General features: G+C 40.9%; 1 protein-coding gene and 1 pseudogene across 1 annotated transcript in view; one reads left to right on the forward strand and one right to left on the reverse strand.

The window, feature by feature from the left end:
• Positions 1-17,662, reverse strand: part of SHCBP1 (SHC binding and spindle associated 1) — a 43,923-nt gene that overhangs the window by 14,221 nt on the left and 12,040 nt on the right. Inside the window, exons 5-9 of the mRNA XM_003792515.3 lie at positions 15,718-15,810; positions 13,038-13,271; positions 12,791-12,947; positions 12,386-12,506; positions 4,158-4,289 (exon numbers count right to left, since the gene is read on the reverse strand). Coding sequence (XP_003792563.1) covers positions 4,158-4,289; positions 12,386-12,506; positions 12,791-12,947; positions 13,038-13,271; positions 15,718-15,810 — 737 coding nt within the window. The remainder of the gene's footprint in view (positions 1-4,157; positions 4,290-12,385; positions 12,507-12,790; positions 12,948-13,037; positions 13,272-15,717; positions 15,811-17,662) is intronic.
• LOC100954825 lies at positions 2,129-2,744 on the forward strand (annotated as a pseudogene).

Here is a 17,662-nt window from a genome sequence, read left to right on the forward strand (position 1 = left end):
ATGCATAAGTTATGTTTAATCTGTGTTGTAATCTGTTAAGTGTGAGATAACATTAGGGTTTTTAAAAAATCTACACATCTTAATTTTAATATCCTATATTTTGCTCAAAGGTGCTAATGACCATCTGAGCCTCTGGCAAGTTGTGATCTTTTTGCCTCAGTGTTGATGGCTACTGACTGACCAGAGTGGTAGCTGCTAAAGGTTGGGCTGGCTGTGCAATGTTTTAAAGTAAGGAAATAATGAAGTTTGTGTATAAATTGACTCTTCCACTCATGAAAGATTTCACAGTAGCATGTGATACTGTTGTAACAATATTTTAGCCAAGTAGAACTTCCTTTAAAATTGGAGTCAATCCTCTGAAACCTTGTCACTGCTTTATCAATTCAGCTTACATAATTTTCTAGATCCTTTGCTGTCATTCTAGCAATGTTCACAGCATCTTCACCAGTAGATTCCATCTCAAGAAACCTCTCTCTATCTGGGCATTGTGGGAGGCACCTGTAGTCCCAAACTACGTGGGAGGCTGAGACAAGAGGATCGCTTGACCCCAGGAATTTGAAGTTGCTATGAGCTGAGTCCATGGCACTCCAGTCAGAGAAACAAAGTAAGACAAGAAGGAAAGGGAAAAGGAAAGGAAAGGAAAGAAAGAAACCACTCTCTTTGCTGATCCATAAAAAGCAACCCTCGTCCACTTAGTTTTTGTCATGAGATTGTACCAACTCACTCACACTTTGAGGCTCCACTTCTAATGCTACTTCTCTTGCTATCTCCACCACATACACAATTACTTCCTCCACTTGTGTTTTTAACCTCTCAAAGACATCCATGAGGGGTGGAATCAACTTCTTCCAAACCCTTGCTCATGTTGATACATTTACCTCCTTCTGTGAATATGGGTGTGTTTTTTTATTTCCTTGCTTATTTTTTATTTCTTTCCTTTTTTTTTTTTTTTTTTGAGACAGAGTTCCACCCTATGCCCCTGAGCAGTGCAGTGGCATCACTGCAACCTTAGACTCAGGCTGTGGTCATCCCACTGCCTCCCTCCGGAAGCCACTGGGATTACAGGCACTAACCAGGGTGCCCAGCTGGGTTTTTCCTTTTTTTTCATGAGTCAGGGTCTCACTCTTACTCAGGCGAGTCTTGAACTCCTGAGCTCAAGCAATTCTCCCTCCTCAGCCTCCCACGGTGCTGGGATTACAGGCATGAGCCACCGTGCATGGCAATACCAATGTTCTTAATGGCATCTAGATTGGTGAATCTTTCCTAGAAAGTTTTCGATTGACTTTGCTCAGATCCATCAGGGGAGTCACTATCTAGAGCAGCCACCACCTTATAAACTTTATTTCTTAAGTAATAAGACTGGAGAGCTAAGTTACTCTTGGACCTATGGGCTGCAGAATGATTGCTGTGTTGGGCTTGAAACAATATGAATGCGTCTACTTGTACATCTCCTTCATAGGTCTTGGATGATTAGATGCTTTGTCAATCAGCCTCCTGAAAGGAATCCTTTCTTCCGAGCAGAAGGTCTCACAGTAAACCCTCCAGTAAACCATCCTATAAACAGATGTGTTGTGATCCAGGTTTTCGGGTTGCATTTAGAGAGCACAGGCAGAGTAGATTTAGCATAATTCTTAAGGGCTCTAGGATTTGGGAAATGGCATATGAGCAATGGCTTCAACTTAAAGCCATAGCTGCATTAGGCCCTAACAAGAGATTCAGTCTGTCCTTTGAAACTTTGAAGCCAGGCATTGACGTCTCTATTGCTATGAAAGTCTTAGATAGTATCTTCTTCTAATATAAGGCTGCTGCATTTATATAAAAAATTTGTTATTGACTAGGCACCTGTAGGCCACCAGCCACATACACCAGAGCTGGTGGGTTCGAATCCAGTCCAGGCCTGCCAAACAACAATGACAACTACCACCAAAAAGTAACCAGGCATTGTGGTGGGTGCCTGTAGTCCCAATTACTTGGAAGGCTGGGGCAAGAGAATCGCTTAAGCCCAAGAGTTTGAGGTTGCTGTGAGCTGTGACGCTACAGCACTCTATCCAGGGTGACAGCTTGAGACTCTGTCTTAAAAAACAAAAACAGCCTTTCGGCCGGAGACGCCATCTTTCAGTAATTCACCAAAATGACGAACACAAAGGGAAAAAGGAGAGGCACCCGATACATGTTCTCTAGGCCTTTTAGAAAACATGGAGTTGTTCCTTTGGCCACATATATGCGAATCTACAAGAAAGGTGATATTGTAGACATCAAGGGAATGGGTACTGTTCAAAAAGGCATGCCACACAAATGTTACCATGGCAACACTGGAAGAGTCTACAATGTTACCCAGCATGCTGTTGGCATTGTTGTAAACAAACAAGTTAAGGGCAAGATTCTTGCCAAGACGATTAATGTTCGTATTGAGCATATTAAGCACTCTAAGAGCCGAGATAGCTTCCTGAAATGTGTGAAGGAAAATGATCAGAAAAAGAAGGAAGCCAAAGAGAAAGGTACCTGGGTTCAACTGAAGCGCCAGCCTGCTCCACCCAGAGAAGCCCACTTTGTGAGAACCAATGGAAAGGAGCCTGAGCTCCTGGAACCCATTCCCTATGAATTCATGGCATAAAGCGTATAACATAGCACACAGGAGTACCGTGGACCCATGCTTTTAGGTACAAGAACCTATTTACTCTCCATGAGCTCGTGACATAATAAGTGTACAGCATAGCACACAGGATAACCAATTAGACCCCATGTAACAGTGATATACGGTGCTGGAACCTATTTCCCATGAATTCAAAAGTCAGTGTTTTGTCACATGCAATGGCAAGATGCCTCCCTGAGCTACTGGAGCCTCTTCCCTATGAATTCATGGGATGGTAGTTAAAAACAAAAAACAATAGCCTAAAGATGTGTGTAGTTTGTTTACTACAAATGTGATTTTTTTTTTTTGCCACAAAGAAATATTAAACCAAATTTTAATGTATCCAAAAACAAAAACAAAAACAAAAACAAAAACTGTTGTTTATAGCATATCTACCTCCATCCGTCATCTTAGCTAGATCTTCTGGATAACTTACTACAGTTTCTATATTAGAGCTTTCTGTTTCACCTTGCATGTTTATGTTACAGAGATGGCTTCTTTCTTTAAATCTCTTGAAGCAACCTCTGCTAGCTCCAAACTTTTCTTCTGTAGCTTCCTCACCTCTCTCAGCCTTTAGAGAATTGAAGAGAAGTAGGGTCTTGCTATGAATTAAGAGAATGATGTGGCTGGTTGACTCTTCTACCCAAACCACTACAACTTTCTCCATAGCAACGATATGGCTGTTTTATTTTCTTATCATTCAAGTGTTCACTAAACTAGCACTTTTAATTTCCCTCAAGAACTTTCCCTTTGCATGCACAGTTCAGCTAACTGTTTGCCACAAGAGGTCTAACCTCTAGTCTGCCTCAGGTTGGGACATGTCTTCCTCACTAAGGTTAATTATTTCCAGTTTCTTTTTCTTTTGAGACAGAGTCTCACTATGTCACCTCAACGTATGTGACTGGCACTGTAACCACTGTACTACGGGCGCTGAGTTGAATTATTTCCAGTTTTTTATTTAACCTGAGAGATGTGCAAATCTTTCTTTCATTTGAACACTCAGAAGCCATTGGATGGTTGTTATTGATGGGGCCTAATTCCAATATTGTTGTGACTCAGGGAACAGGAAGGCCAGAGGAAAAGGAGAGGGGCAGGAAACTAAGACTAGTGGGAGCAGTCAAAACACATAGTATTGATGACTATCGAACAGTATAAGGTTCACCATCTTAAATGGATGCAGTTCACGGTGCTCCAAAACAATTCCAGTAGTAATAGCAAAGATCACGGATCACAGATTAGCATAACAGATGAAGTTTAAAAGTCTGACATGCTATAATAATTATGAAAATGGAACACACAGACACAAAGTGAGCACGTGCTGCTGGAAAATGGTAATCGATACACTTGCTCAAAGCAAGGTTGCCCCAAACCTTCAATTTTTGAAAAACTCAGTATCTGTGTAGTAAATAAAACAATGTATTACTGTACTCATGAGGGGTATTTCATTAAATTCTATCTTCCATAAAAAGTAAAGTTTTCCTTCAAAGTTTAGGACAAATCAAACACCAAATGTTCAGATACTTACTTAAGATTCCTTCTACAGCGTCATGCTGAACAAATTTTATGCATGAGATTTTAATATCTGCACCTGTGCAGTCCACAAAAGTGTCACCTTTGCCCCTCTTTTCTATCACAATATCGTCCGGTAGACCATATCCTATGGAAAGGAACAAGAACACTTAAGATGGATGAGAAATGTCTAAACACAAAAATGTTAAAACAGATACCTCTAGTTCAAATGAATCCAAACAATAATTTACGACTAGTCAATCCAGCTGCATTTAAGGAAAATCTAATTCTCTCTCCACACATATCCTATTTAATTTAAACCAGGGAATTCAATTTTTAACACTACCAACCCCCCAACTAGTCCCCGTATCAGGAAGATTACCCTATCATCCATCTCTGACCAACTCAGCACTAAATTCACTCATAAAATTGCTACAAAAATAAAAATAATAATAATAATCCAAAGAACTTAAGAGATGGGTCAAAGGGCTTCAAAGCATTCAGCCCTTTTTAAGTTTTTTCTAACTCTAAGATTCTGATTCAAATGGTGCTGGATCCCATCAAATTTATCAAAAGACTCAATGCAATTCCTATAAAAATTTCACTGCCTTTTATCTTTTTTGACAGAAATAAAAAAGCTTTTTTTTGAGATAGAGTCTCACTATGTTACCCTGGGTAGAGCGCCGTCAAGTCACAGTTCACAGCAATCTCAAACTCTTTTTTTTTTTTCTTTTTTGAGACAGAGCCTCAAGCTGTCCCCCTGGGTAGAGTGCCGTGGCATAGCTCACAGCAACCTCCAACTCCTGGACTCAAGCGAGTCTCCTGCCTCTGCCTCCCAAGTTGCTGGGACCACAGGCGCCCACCACAACACCTGGCTATTTTTTTTTTCAGTTGCAGCCATCATTGTTGTTTGGCGGGCCTGGGCTGGATTCGATCTGCCACCTTAGGTGTATGTGGCTGGCGCCTTAGCCACTTGAGCCACAAGCACCGAGCCAACCTCAAACTCTTGGGCTTAGGCAATTTTCTTGCCTCAGCCTCCCAAGTAGCTGGAACTATAGGCATCTGCCACAACACCTGGATATTTTTTGGTTCTAGTTCTCATTGTTGTTTGGCAGACCTGGGCTAGATTCAAACCCAGCAGCTCTGATATATGTGGCTGGTGCCCTGGCCACTGCGCTAGAGGTGCCGAGCCAAAAAAAAGGCTTTTCTTTAAGATCATACAGAATCCAAGGAATCCAGTATAGCCAAAACAATCCTGAATATGAACAAAGATGGGAGGATGGACACTTCCTGATTTCCAAACTTACTGCAAATCTATAGCAAAAAAGACAGTGGATAAGATAAGATAGGATGAGCATAAAGGTCAGTAGAATGTAACTGAAGATCCAGAAATGAACTCATACAGTAATGGTCAACTGAATTTCAACAAGAATGCCAAGAATAGTCATTTCAACAAATGATGCTGAAGCAAATGACAACCATATAGAAAAAAATTAACTTAAAAGACATTACAAATCTAAATATAAGAACTAATACTATACCAATCTTAGAAGAAAACTTAGGAATAAATTTTCATGAGCCTGGATTAGAGAAATGTTTTTTGATATGACAACTAAAGCACAAAGAACTAAAGAAAAACATACTGCATTGGAGTACTTCAAAACCAAAACCTTTTGCATGTCAAAAAATACTAACAGAATGAAAATACGACCTATAGAAGAAGAAGAAAAACAACAACAAAAAAAAAAACAAATGGTGCTGGGAGAACTGGTTATCCACATACAGAAGACTGAAACTGGACCCACACCTCTCACCACTGACAAAAATTGATTCTCAGATAAAAGATTTAAATTTAAGTCACGAAACAATAAAAATTCTAGAAGAGAGTGTGGGAAAACACTTGAAGATACTGGCCTGGGAAAAAACTTTATGAGGAAGACCCCCATAGCAATTGGAGCAACACCAAAAATAACAGATTTGATCAAGCTAAAAAGTTTTTTGCACAGCTAAGGGAACTACAGACAGAGCAAAAAGACAGCCTTCAGAATGGGAGGAGATTTTTGCATGTTATGAATCTGACAAAGACTTGATAATTGGAATCTACAGAGAATTCAATTTAAACAATAAGAAAAGTACAAACAACCCTCTCTTTAACTGGGTAAGAGATTTGAACAGAAATGTCTCCTAGGATGACAGACGAATGGCCAACAAACACATGAAAAAATGCGCATCTTCCTTAATCATCAGAGAAATGCAAATTAAAACCACTCTAAGATATCACCTAACCCCAGCAAGATTAGCCCACATCACAAAGTCCCAAAACACCAAATGCTGGCATGGATGTGGAGAGAAGAGAACACTTCTACATTGCTGGTGGGAGTACAAACTAATACAGCCTTTTTGGAGAGAAGTATGCAGAATCCTCAAAGATCTAAATGTAGACCCTGACCCTGCAATCCTATTACTAGGTAAATCATTTTACCACAAAGACATTTGCACTAGAATGTTTATTGTGGCTCAGTTCACAATTGCCAAGTCGTGGAAGCAATCTAAGTGCCCATCAACCCAAGAATGGATCAACAAACTGGTATATGTAAACGATGGAACACTATTCAGCCATTAAAATAGATGGAGACTTTACATCTTTCACATTTACCTGGATGAAGCTGAAATATATTCTTCTTAGTAAAGTACCATGAGAATAGAAAAATAAATATCCAATGTACTCCATACTAACATAAAATCAATATATAAACAATTACATGCTCATAAGAATAAAACACTAATATAGTCCAGTTCAGGGGTAGAGGGAAGTGGAAAGGGAGAGGAAGTTTGGCAGAAGGAGGGAGGGCATGAGGTGGGATCTCACCTAATGTGCATATTATGAGGGTATATAACATGCCCCCTGGGTGAGGGGCTCTTCTACAAATGGAACTTTACCCTGTAAGTGAGAACAATGGAACCTAAAAATTGTACCCTCATATTAATTTGAGAACAATGGAACCTAAAAATTGTACCCTCATATTAATATAAATAATAATTAATTAAAAGATTCGGATTCTACTGCTGGTGGGAATGCAAGTTAATACAACCTTTTTGGAAAGAAGTCTGGAGAACACTCAAGGAACTAAAAGTAGATATACTGTTCGATCCTGCAATTCCTCTACTAGGTATATACCCAGATGATCACAAATCATTTTACAACAAAGAAATTTGCACCAGAATGTTTATTGCAGCCCAATTCATAATAGCCAAGACATGGAAACAACCCAAGTGCCCTTTGACCCATGAATGGACTAACAAATTCTGGTATAGGTAGACCACGGAATACTATGCAGCCATAAAAAAGATGGAGACTTCACATCTTTAACGTTTACCTGGATGGAGCTGGAACATAATCTTCTTAGTAAAGTATCTCAAGAATGGGAAAAAAAGTATCCAATGTACTCAATACTACTATGAAATCAATATATAACCACCAATACTCTCACATGAATGGCAAAACATAACTATTGTCCAGAAAGTAGAAGGGAAGAAGAGACAGAGGAGAGAGGAAGGGAGATATGGGAGGAGGGAGGGTATGTGGGGGGACCTCACCTAATTTGCATGATGCACTGGTACATTTCAAAACTATTAAGAAATGTGTATAATTGTGATGGATGTGTTACTAAGTTCAATGTAAGCATTTCACATTGTATATCAAAGCAGTACCCTAAACCCCATAAATGCATCAATGTACAAAGTTATGATTCACTCAAAAATAATTTAAAAAGAAGATTCTGATTGTAATATAAATTATATTTGAATGAACCTAAGCATTTTTCAAGATTATCTAATTTAATTTTATGGCTCGGCACCTGTGGCTCAAGTGGCTAAGGCGCCAGCCACATACACCTAAGGTGGCGGATCGAATCCAGCCCGCACCCGCCAAACAACAATGATGGCTGCAACCAAAAAATAGCCAGGCATTGTGGCGGGCGCCTGTGGTCCCAGCTACTTGGGAGGCTGAGGCAGGAGACTCGCTTGAGCCCAGGAGTTGGAGGTTGCTGTGAGCTGTGATGCCAGAGCACTCTACCTAGGGGGATAGCTTGAGGCTCTGTCTCAAAAAAAAAAAAAAAAAAGAGTATCTCATTTAATTTTAATAGTCTCTTAAATAAACTGACTTAAAACAGTTGTAGCTACTGGAAAAAATGGACTACCCTGTTAACCAATAAAAAACATCAGATCTTAGCTGGCTTAGTAGTTCACACCTATAATTCTAGCACTTTGGGAGGCGCGGGTGGATCACTTGAGGCCAGGAGTTTGAGATCAGTCTAAACAAGAGCTAGATCTTGTCATTACCAAAAAAAAAAAAAAAAAATTAGCTTGGCATTGTGATATGTGCCTATAGTCCCAGCTACTAGGAGGTTAAGGCAGACTTAAGCCCAGGAGTTTGAGGTTGCAGTGAGTTATGACAACACCACTGTACTCTAACCCAGGGAACAGAGTGAGACTCTGGTCTCCAAAAAAAAATCAGATCTGTATAAATCATTTTTTGTAGGGTGGCACCTGTGGCTCAGTGAGCAGGGCACCAGCCCCAAATACCAAGGGTGGCAGGTTCGAATGCAGCCCCGGCCAAACTGCAACAGAAAATAGCCGGGTATTGTGGCAGGCATCCATAGTCCCAGCTACTCAGGAGGCTGAGGCAAGAGAAGTGCCTAAGCCCAGGAGTTGGAAGTTGCTTTGGTGACAAAGTGAGACTCTGTCTCTAAAAAAAAGAAAAAAATCTTTTTTGGTTGTTGTTTTTTGAGACAGAGTCTCAAGCTGTTGCCCTGGGTAGAATGACGTGGCATCATAGCTCAACCTCCACCTCTTAGGCTCAAGTGATCCTCTTGCCTCAGTTTTTCTTTTTATCTATTTTTAGGAGAGATGGGGTCTTCTTTTGCTCAGGCTGGTCTCAAACTCATGAGCTCAAGCAATCCACCTACCTCGGCCTTCCAAGGGTGGTTGGCTGAGGCATGAGCCACTGCACCCAGCCAGATCTGTATAAATGTTAACTAAACTATTAATGTAGACTGAGCATCTGGATGGGCTTACAAAACTTGGAGTATCAGAAAATGAAAGAAGTTGCTTGACTTTCATGGTAAGACAGAACCACATAGACAAAGCCATAAGTAGGAAATAACTCTCACTATCTGGAGAAACAAGTCTTTATTTGAGTAAATGAGAGTGGTATTAATAACATCATTAAACAGGCAAAGCCTCAGAATTTATTTATACTTGAAGAGAGTAGATAATACTCTGGGGTACCAGAGAAGGCAAGAGGACCACACACACTGGGACACTGCCCATGGCGGACTTGGGGGTGTCTGCATCACTCTAAGTTCAATTCGATCTTTTGTATCTTTTGTATGTCTGCCTGCATGTTGCATATCTTCCACAATAACCATTGTTTATTTATCAGAAAATTAAAAAAAAAATTTTTTTTTGAGACAGAAATTCAAGTCACCCTCAGTAGAGTGCCGTGACACCATAGCTCACAGCAACCTCCAACTCCTGGGCTCAAGCGATTCTACTGCCTCCGCCTCCCAAGTAGCTGGGACTACAGGCACCTGCCACAATGCCCGGCTATTTTTTGGTTGTAGCCGTCATTGTTGTTTGGAGGGCCCCAACTGGATTCGAATCCGCCAGCTCAGGTGTATGTGGCTGGTGCCTTAGCCGCTTAAGCCACAGGCACTGAGCCAGAAAATTAAAAATATTGAATAAAAACAGATTTTATACAAATAGGTATTCTTATGGATTTAAAACCAAAACCATCACCTATAAGGGAGTGAATGGATTTTCTTTTTTCTTTTTTTTTGTAGAGACAGAGTTTTAGTTTCTCGCCCATGGTAGAGTGCCGTGGCATCACACAGCTCACAGCAACCTCCAACTCTTGGCCTTACATGATTCTCTTCCCGAGTATCTGGGACTACAGGTGCCCGCCACAATGCCCATCTATAGTTTTATTGCAGTTTGGCCGGGGCTGGGTTGGAACCTGCTATCCTGGGTATATGGGGCCAACACCCTGCCCACTGAGCCACAGGTGCCGCCTGTGAATGGATTTTCCAAACAAGACAAGACCTACTGTGATATACTGTTGACACTCTGTACATAGTAGCTGGAACTGTTAGCTATAGATCACTACTGGATACGCTTCAATCTTACCCACAAATAAGTATTCCTCGTATTCACACTGGAGATAACATCTAGTTCCCCAATTCTCAGAAACTCATTCTGTAAAGTGTAAAACTGACCATAATTTGTTATCAGAATTTTATGTGGTTATTTATGACATGCTGGGGATTACATTATAACCTCCTCACCAACATAGGAAGAATTGTTATTCATCAGACAATCTATAATATCAATGTTATTTTCACTATGCCAAAAAATAAAGTGTTTTAATTGCAGTGATTTATCCTGCAGATGTATTATTTATATACACATATATTAGAAATCAGATAATGAAAAGGAAAAAGAACAAATTACACACATAAAACAAAAAAGGGGGTAAGATGAAGTACTAGTGTTAAACTTCTATTGCTTGCTTGTATTAATAAGTTTTGACAAGGGCAGTGCCTGTAGCTCAGTGTTAAGGTGCTGGCCACATACACTGAGGCTGGTGGGTTCAAAGCCGGCCAGGGTCAAGTAAAACAATGAAAACTACAACAACCAAAAAATATATATATATATATCCAGGTGGGCACCTGTAGTCCCAGCTACTCAGGAGGCTGAGATAAGAGAATCGCTTAAGCCCAAGAGGTTGCTGTGAGCTATGACACCACAGCGCTCTACCCCAGGCAACAACTTGAGACTCTTTTTCAAAAAGAAAAGAAAAAGAAGAAGAAGTGTTTTTTTGTTTTTTTTTTTTTTTAGACAGAGGCTCAAGCTGTTGCCCTGGGTAGAATGCCATGGCATCATAGCTCACAGCAACCTCCAACTCCTGGGCTCAAGCGAGTCTCCTGCCTCCGCCTCCCAAGTAGCTGGGATAGGCGCCTGCCACAACGCCGGGCTATTTTTTGGTTGCAGCCGTCATTGTTGTTTGGTGGGCCGGGCTAAATTCAAACCCACCACCTTAGGTGTATGTGTCTGGTGCCTTAGCCACTTGAGCCACAGGCACCAAGCCGAAGAAGTTTTGACAAGATAAAGCAGGTAACTTAAGCAATTTCTGAATAGCTGCACAAGTCCCAAAATGATATACCATTTTACTGCTAACTTGACACTGTTCCAGTAAATAGGTGAATGGGTACACTTCAATTTCACAGGTTATGGAAATACAGAAGACCGAGATGAACAATTGTAAAGTAACCTAAATTTAGAAATCATTCTAAATGAGCAATAAGATTGTAACAAGCTAAGAAGTTACTTTCTTAGCTAAGAAGTAGCTAAGAAGTTACTTTCTTCTTTCTTAGAGACAGAGTCTCACTTTGTCGCCCCTGGAAGAGTGCCATGGCGTCACAGTTCACAGCAACCTCCAGGTCTTGGGCTTAGGCGATTCTCTTGCCTCTGCCTCCTGGGGAGCTGGGACTACAGGCGCCCGCCACACCACCGGGCTATTTTTTGTTGCAGTTTGGCCAGAGCCGGGTTCCAACCTGCCACCTTGGTATATGGGGCTGGTGCCCTACTCACTGGGTCACAGGCGCTGCCCCTAAAAAGTTATTTTTACAGAATCTTCAACATTAATGTTTTCAAAAGTATACTTACATCAATATACAAGGCATAGCTTTTGTGACATTATCAAGCTTTTACAAGATTTAGATAATTTTTAGGTACCAATCTCAAGTTAAATGCCCTTAATGATATTTCTCACAAAAAACAGGCGAAATCTGAAACAAAACCACAACAAGAAAACTATGCACTAAGCTATCCACAACATACACTAAAAGCACAAACCTAAGTATCACTAAAATTGTTAAAAATACTGCTGGAAATATCTTCTAAATACTCTAAAAATTAGATTTCCTTCATATAAACCACTTATAATCTGGAAAGCATGCTTCTTCCCAATAGTTCTTTGGGAAGTGTATCTAAGAACACCTTCCCAACGTATGTACTGCCGTACAAAACCATAAGACAAGTCACTCAAACCCTGGGTCACTTCCCTTTAACCTTTCAGTACCCTTAATGTTTCTAGGCAACCCATTTTAAATCACATGGGCTGAAATCACATTATTGGCGCTTCAACAACACAGACAATTTACTTATTTATACTTCCATACTCACCTTCCAACTCAATGGAGTCAGCAATGGAGAACGTGCCATTTACTATGTAGTGGCCAGGACAAATAATAACAGTGTCACCTTCATAGCAGGCATTTATAGCAGACAACGGATCCCTATGGAACTAGAAAACAACAACATATTGCACACAGACAACTCCTCATAGCAATGTGAATATCAGGCTAGGTGCCTTCTTGCCTCACTTTGAACACAGACCCAGAACTGCATCTTGAAGCATCTCCTGTGACAGTGTATGGCTCGTGCATGCCAGGTAAGGACTACAGCTACAGAAAGGCAGGGTTCCTACAGCTACAGAAAGACATCTCTCACTAAACACTTTGTAGAAATCATGAAAACCTGGAAAGAATAAAAAGAAAGAGCCACCTGAAGGGAGAAAATCTCCTTTACCTGAATTTCTGTTTCCTCCTGGCAGAGCCTGTCGTTGAGCAGGGTCCTCAGCAGGCCGGTCATCAGGGCAGAGGAGACCACGTGAGTGACCTTCTGACCATCTGGACGAATGCCTTTCGCTTGGATATTAGAATTCTTCTGATAACCAAACACATACCTTAAAGACATCAAACACAGTTACCAGTGTTCAGTAAGGCAACTGGTAAGGACAGACACTAACTAGCTGAGATAAGAGGGACACACGTACCTTAACAAAGGATTCTCGATGAGCTTTAGCTTTTGTTTCAACTGTTCCATCTCAGAATACAGTTTTAACCCTTCCACCATGGAGATATTTTCCTGCTCAGAGTCAGAGTTACAATTTGATAAACTGCTTCTCAGATTTAAAAATTTCCTGTAATTCTCCTCACACTGAGACAACAGATTGCGGTAGTCAACAACAAGTCCTGAGGGAACACGGTCTTCAAGAATGTCATAATGCCTGAAAGTTTAAAAGCACATTGAAATCCATTGCCTTTCAGCCACATTTTCCTATCATTAAGAAAGTCCATTTAGGCTCAGCCCCCATAGCTCAGTGGTTAGGGCGCCGGACACATACACCGGGGCTAGCAGGTTGGAATCAGGCCCCGGCCTGCTAAACAACAGTGACCAAAAAAAAAGAAAGGAAATAGCCAGGCATTGTGGCAGGTGCCTGTAGTCCCAGCTACTTGGGAGACTGAGGCAAGAGAATCACTTAAGCCCAAGAGCTTAACGTTGCTGTGAGCTGTGACACCACAGCACTCTACCAAGGGTGACATAGTGAGATTCTGTCTCAAAAATAAAAATAATAGGCTCAGCACCTGTAGCTCAGTAGCTAGGTCACCAGACACATACACCAGGGCTGGCAGGTTTGAACCCAGCCCAGGCCTACTAAATAACAATGACAACAACAACAAAAAAGCCAGGCAATGTGGCAGGTGCCTGTAGTCCCAGCTACTCAGTAGGCTGAGGAAAGAGGACCATGGCACTCTACCAAAGGCAACAAAGTGAGACTCTGCCTCAAATAAATAAAAAAAATGAATAAATAAACTTAGTCATATTCTGAGTAAGACAAAGAATGAAACCCAGAATTGTATCCTAAGCAAATTTACATAAAATTATGGTGAACATTCAAATAATATTTAAAATAAATAAAAAATAAAATTTTTCCTGTTTTTCAAGTAAATAAATTAGGTGAACCTTGAAAAGCAAAGATTTTTATCCCCTTTAGTTAATGCATACTCAGAGTTCCTCAAGCTGGGCAGGCAAGTTGGCTCACACCTGTAATTCCATCACTGTGGGAGGCTGAGAAGGGAGAATTGCTTGAGCTCAGGAGTTCAAGACTTGCCTGAGCAAGAGGGAGACCCTGACTCATAAAAAAATGAAAAACCCAGCCAGGTGCCATAGTTGAGCGCCTGTAATCCCAGTGGCTTCCTGAGGCTGAGGCAACAGGGTGCCACGGCCCAAATCTGAGGTTGTAGTGGGCTACAAATGCCATTGCACTTTGCTCAGGGCATAGGGTAGGACTCTGTCTGAACAATGACAACAACAACCAAAGGCAAGGAAATAAAAAGAAAAAATAAACAAGAAAAGAAGAAAGAAAAAAAATTTTAAAAATAAAGATATTCTAGAAATCTACTTTGTAAACAAGAAACTGAGGACCAAATCACTGGCCTATTAAGTTGTAAAGAGTATGACTCAAATTATAAAATAAGTTTCTTAGCATTTTCAATACCCATACTAGCTGGCTTATTTCTTCTTATTATAATGAGAAGCAATGTAGACTACAGGCAATGTACCAGCACCAGTTCTGAAGCAGTGTGTTTGAATTAGTAGGGAAAAGCATTTAGTGCACAGTGCTAAGTCAAGAATATGGTTTGACTCCAAATTTTGCCTGTAGTGAGCTCTGCTCCTATCTTAATAAAGAATCTGCCCAGGCTCCATGCCTATGGCTCAAGCAGCTAAGGCGCCAGCCACATACACCTGAACTGCTGCCTGCCACAATGCCCAGTTATTTTTTTGTTGTAGTTGTCATTGTTGTTCAGCAGGCCCAGGAGGGGTTTGAACCCGCCAGCCCTGGTGTATGTGGCCAGCACCCTAATCACTGAGCTATGGGCACCAAGCCTAAATGTATCCTTTTAAAAATAAACAATTGTGGCTCAGCACCCATAGCACAGTGGTTATGGCACCAGCCCCATATATCAAGGCTGCCGGGTTCGAACCCAGCCCGGGCCAGCTAAACAACAATGACAACTGAAATGAAAAATAGCCAGGCATTGTGGTGGGTGCCTGTAGTCCCAGCTATTTGGGAGGCTGAGGCAGGAGAATCACTTAAGCCCAGGAGTTTGAGGTTGCTGTGAGCTGTGACATCACAGCACTCTAACAGGGTAACAATGTGAGGCTCTGTCTCAAAAAAAAAAAAAAAAACTAAAAATAAACAGATGCATACCACTGGGGGGTCAGGGGTTTGTGTTCTCTGTTGTCCTCCAAAACAAACTTTATACAAAACAAAACATCAGTGGGGTCAGTCCCTGATCTCCCCTTTGGGATGTGACTGTTCTAACCAAAAAAGTCTTCTATAATTTAAGTAATTCCAATTTTCAAATAATTGTCTTTGAATTTAACATAGGACTCTTAACATACTGGCTCAATAGAATTTTCCTCAGATTCAAAAAACAGTTAACTATTAACTTAGATGTTCTTAAACTCCTTGCTGTTAGACTCAGTCTAGAAACACTAACAGCATGTGTGTGCGGACTTGTCCAAGTTCCATTTAATCACCTGTTGAGGGGTTGTACTATTTGTATGTGTCTATTTCTCTCTAGGGGACCCTGAAGTGTGTATCTTAAACACGTAAAATTAAAACATGGATTTTTCCAACATGTATAAAATCAAAAACAAATACTTACAATCTCAAACGAGGCTCAACACATCTGACAAAATAATCGTACTCATCCTCCTCCTCTTCATCCCAACTCCTCCAAATGTTTTGGTAGAAAAATCTACAAAAGAACTTAGTATCATTCAAATTCAATCACTGGCTCAAAATGTCAGGATTTGGGAGGGATAAGAGCTAAAGAGCAAATCACAACAACCTTCATAATATTCTCAGAGAATGCTGCACATTTTCTATGGTCAATGCTCGAGTCACTCAAAAAAGAGACCCTCTCTGGATCCTCTAGAGAAGTTTTCCATGTTAGTTTGTTAGGTTAGTAGAACTATTTCTTCACTACCAGTAACTGGGTGAATGTGAGTGCCATTTAGTGAGACAGAAAAGACCAGGAGAGAACAGGTTTGGGATTGAAAAAGAGTTCTGTTTTTCAGGGTGGCACCTGTGGCTCAGTGAGTAGGGCATGAGCCCCATATACTGAGGTTGGGGGGTTTGAACCTGGTCCCAGCCAAACTGCAACAAAAAATAGCCAGGTGTTGCGGCAGGTGCCTGTACTCCCAGCTACTCTGGAGGCTGAGGCAAGAGAATCACCTAAGCCCAAAAGCTGGAGGTTGCTGTGAGCTGTGACGTCACAGCACTCTAGCGAGGATGACACAATGAGACTCTGTCTCTTTAAAAAAAAAAAAAAAAGAGTTCTATTTTCACCATGTTCATATATGGGTGTTTTTTTGATCTCCAAGTTAGTGATGTCAGGTCTGCAGATGAACATATAAGCCCAGGTGTAAGCAAGGGACAGTGAGGGCTAGAGGTGCTACTCTGGGAGCTATCAGCACATGGGTGGCAGTAAAGCAACAGATGAGGTCATCTAGGAATGTAACATGAAGCAGTGGTTCTCAAACTCTGGCTATGTATCAGAGTCCCAGGGATGCTTTAGAAATTGTTTCCCTATCGGGGTGGTGCCTGTGGCTCAAAGGAGTAGGGCACTGGCCCCATATGCCGAAGGTGGCAGGTTCAAACCCAGCCCCAGCCAAAACCTGCCAAAAAAAAAAAAAAAACTCCTTCTTTCACCTTCCACTTGTCTGTTGGATTCTTCCTAATACTAAAAACATTCTAATTAATTTTAAAAAAATTAAGAAATTAAAAAAAAATTGATACCCTATCTCAGCCCAATACATCAGAATCTTTTGGGAGAGGGAAGAACAGGATCCATATTGTTTTAAAGTTCCCCAAGTGATTTAACCATTTTTTTATTATGGAAAACTCTAAATATAAACAAGATCAGAGAAAACAGTAGCAAGAATAGCATGTATCCATCATCCAGTTTCAACAATTATCAGCTCACGGGCAATCTTATTCCATCCTACCCCACCCACCCACCCTCTGCTCTTTCTCCTCGGCCATCCTGACACTGAAGTATTTTGAAGCAAATCTTAGATATTTCAAATCATTCATAAATTTTTAGTATGTATCTCAAAACAACTTTATACAGAAACAGTTTTAATTCCCTGATATTATCAAACATCCAATGTTCGAATTTCCCTAACTATCCCTTTTGGTGTTGTTGACCTGTTCAAATCATTGTCAGCCACACTGACACTGTGTCAGTAGGTCAGAGACCCCCATCCACTGCTGCCTTGTGCTGTGTGTTCTGTTGTTTCACATAAACAAACACACAATACTTCGGCGGGGGAGGAGGGCAGTCTGCTGTGGTATTTAATTAATATATCTCTTAAATCACTTTCATTCTATACATTACTTCATCTTTTTTCCTTATAATTTATTTAATAGCTTCCCACACTCTGCATTTTGTTAATTACATCCCTGTGAGGTCATTTAAGATGTTCTTCTGGCTTGGCGCCTGTGGCTCAAGTGGCTAAGGCGCCAGCCACATACACCTAAGGTGGCGGGTTGGAATCCAGCCCGGGCCCGCCAAACAACAATGATGGCTGCAACCGAAAAAAAAA

Source organism: Otolemur garnettii, unplaced genomic scaffold (assembly GCF_000181295.1).
Source record: "Otolemur garnettii isolate 467f Iridium unplaced genomic scaffold, OtoGar3 scaffold00058, whole genome shotgun sequence".
NCBI lineage: Eukaryota > Metazoa > Chordata > Mammalia > Primates > Galagidae > Otolemur > Otolemur garnettii.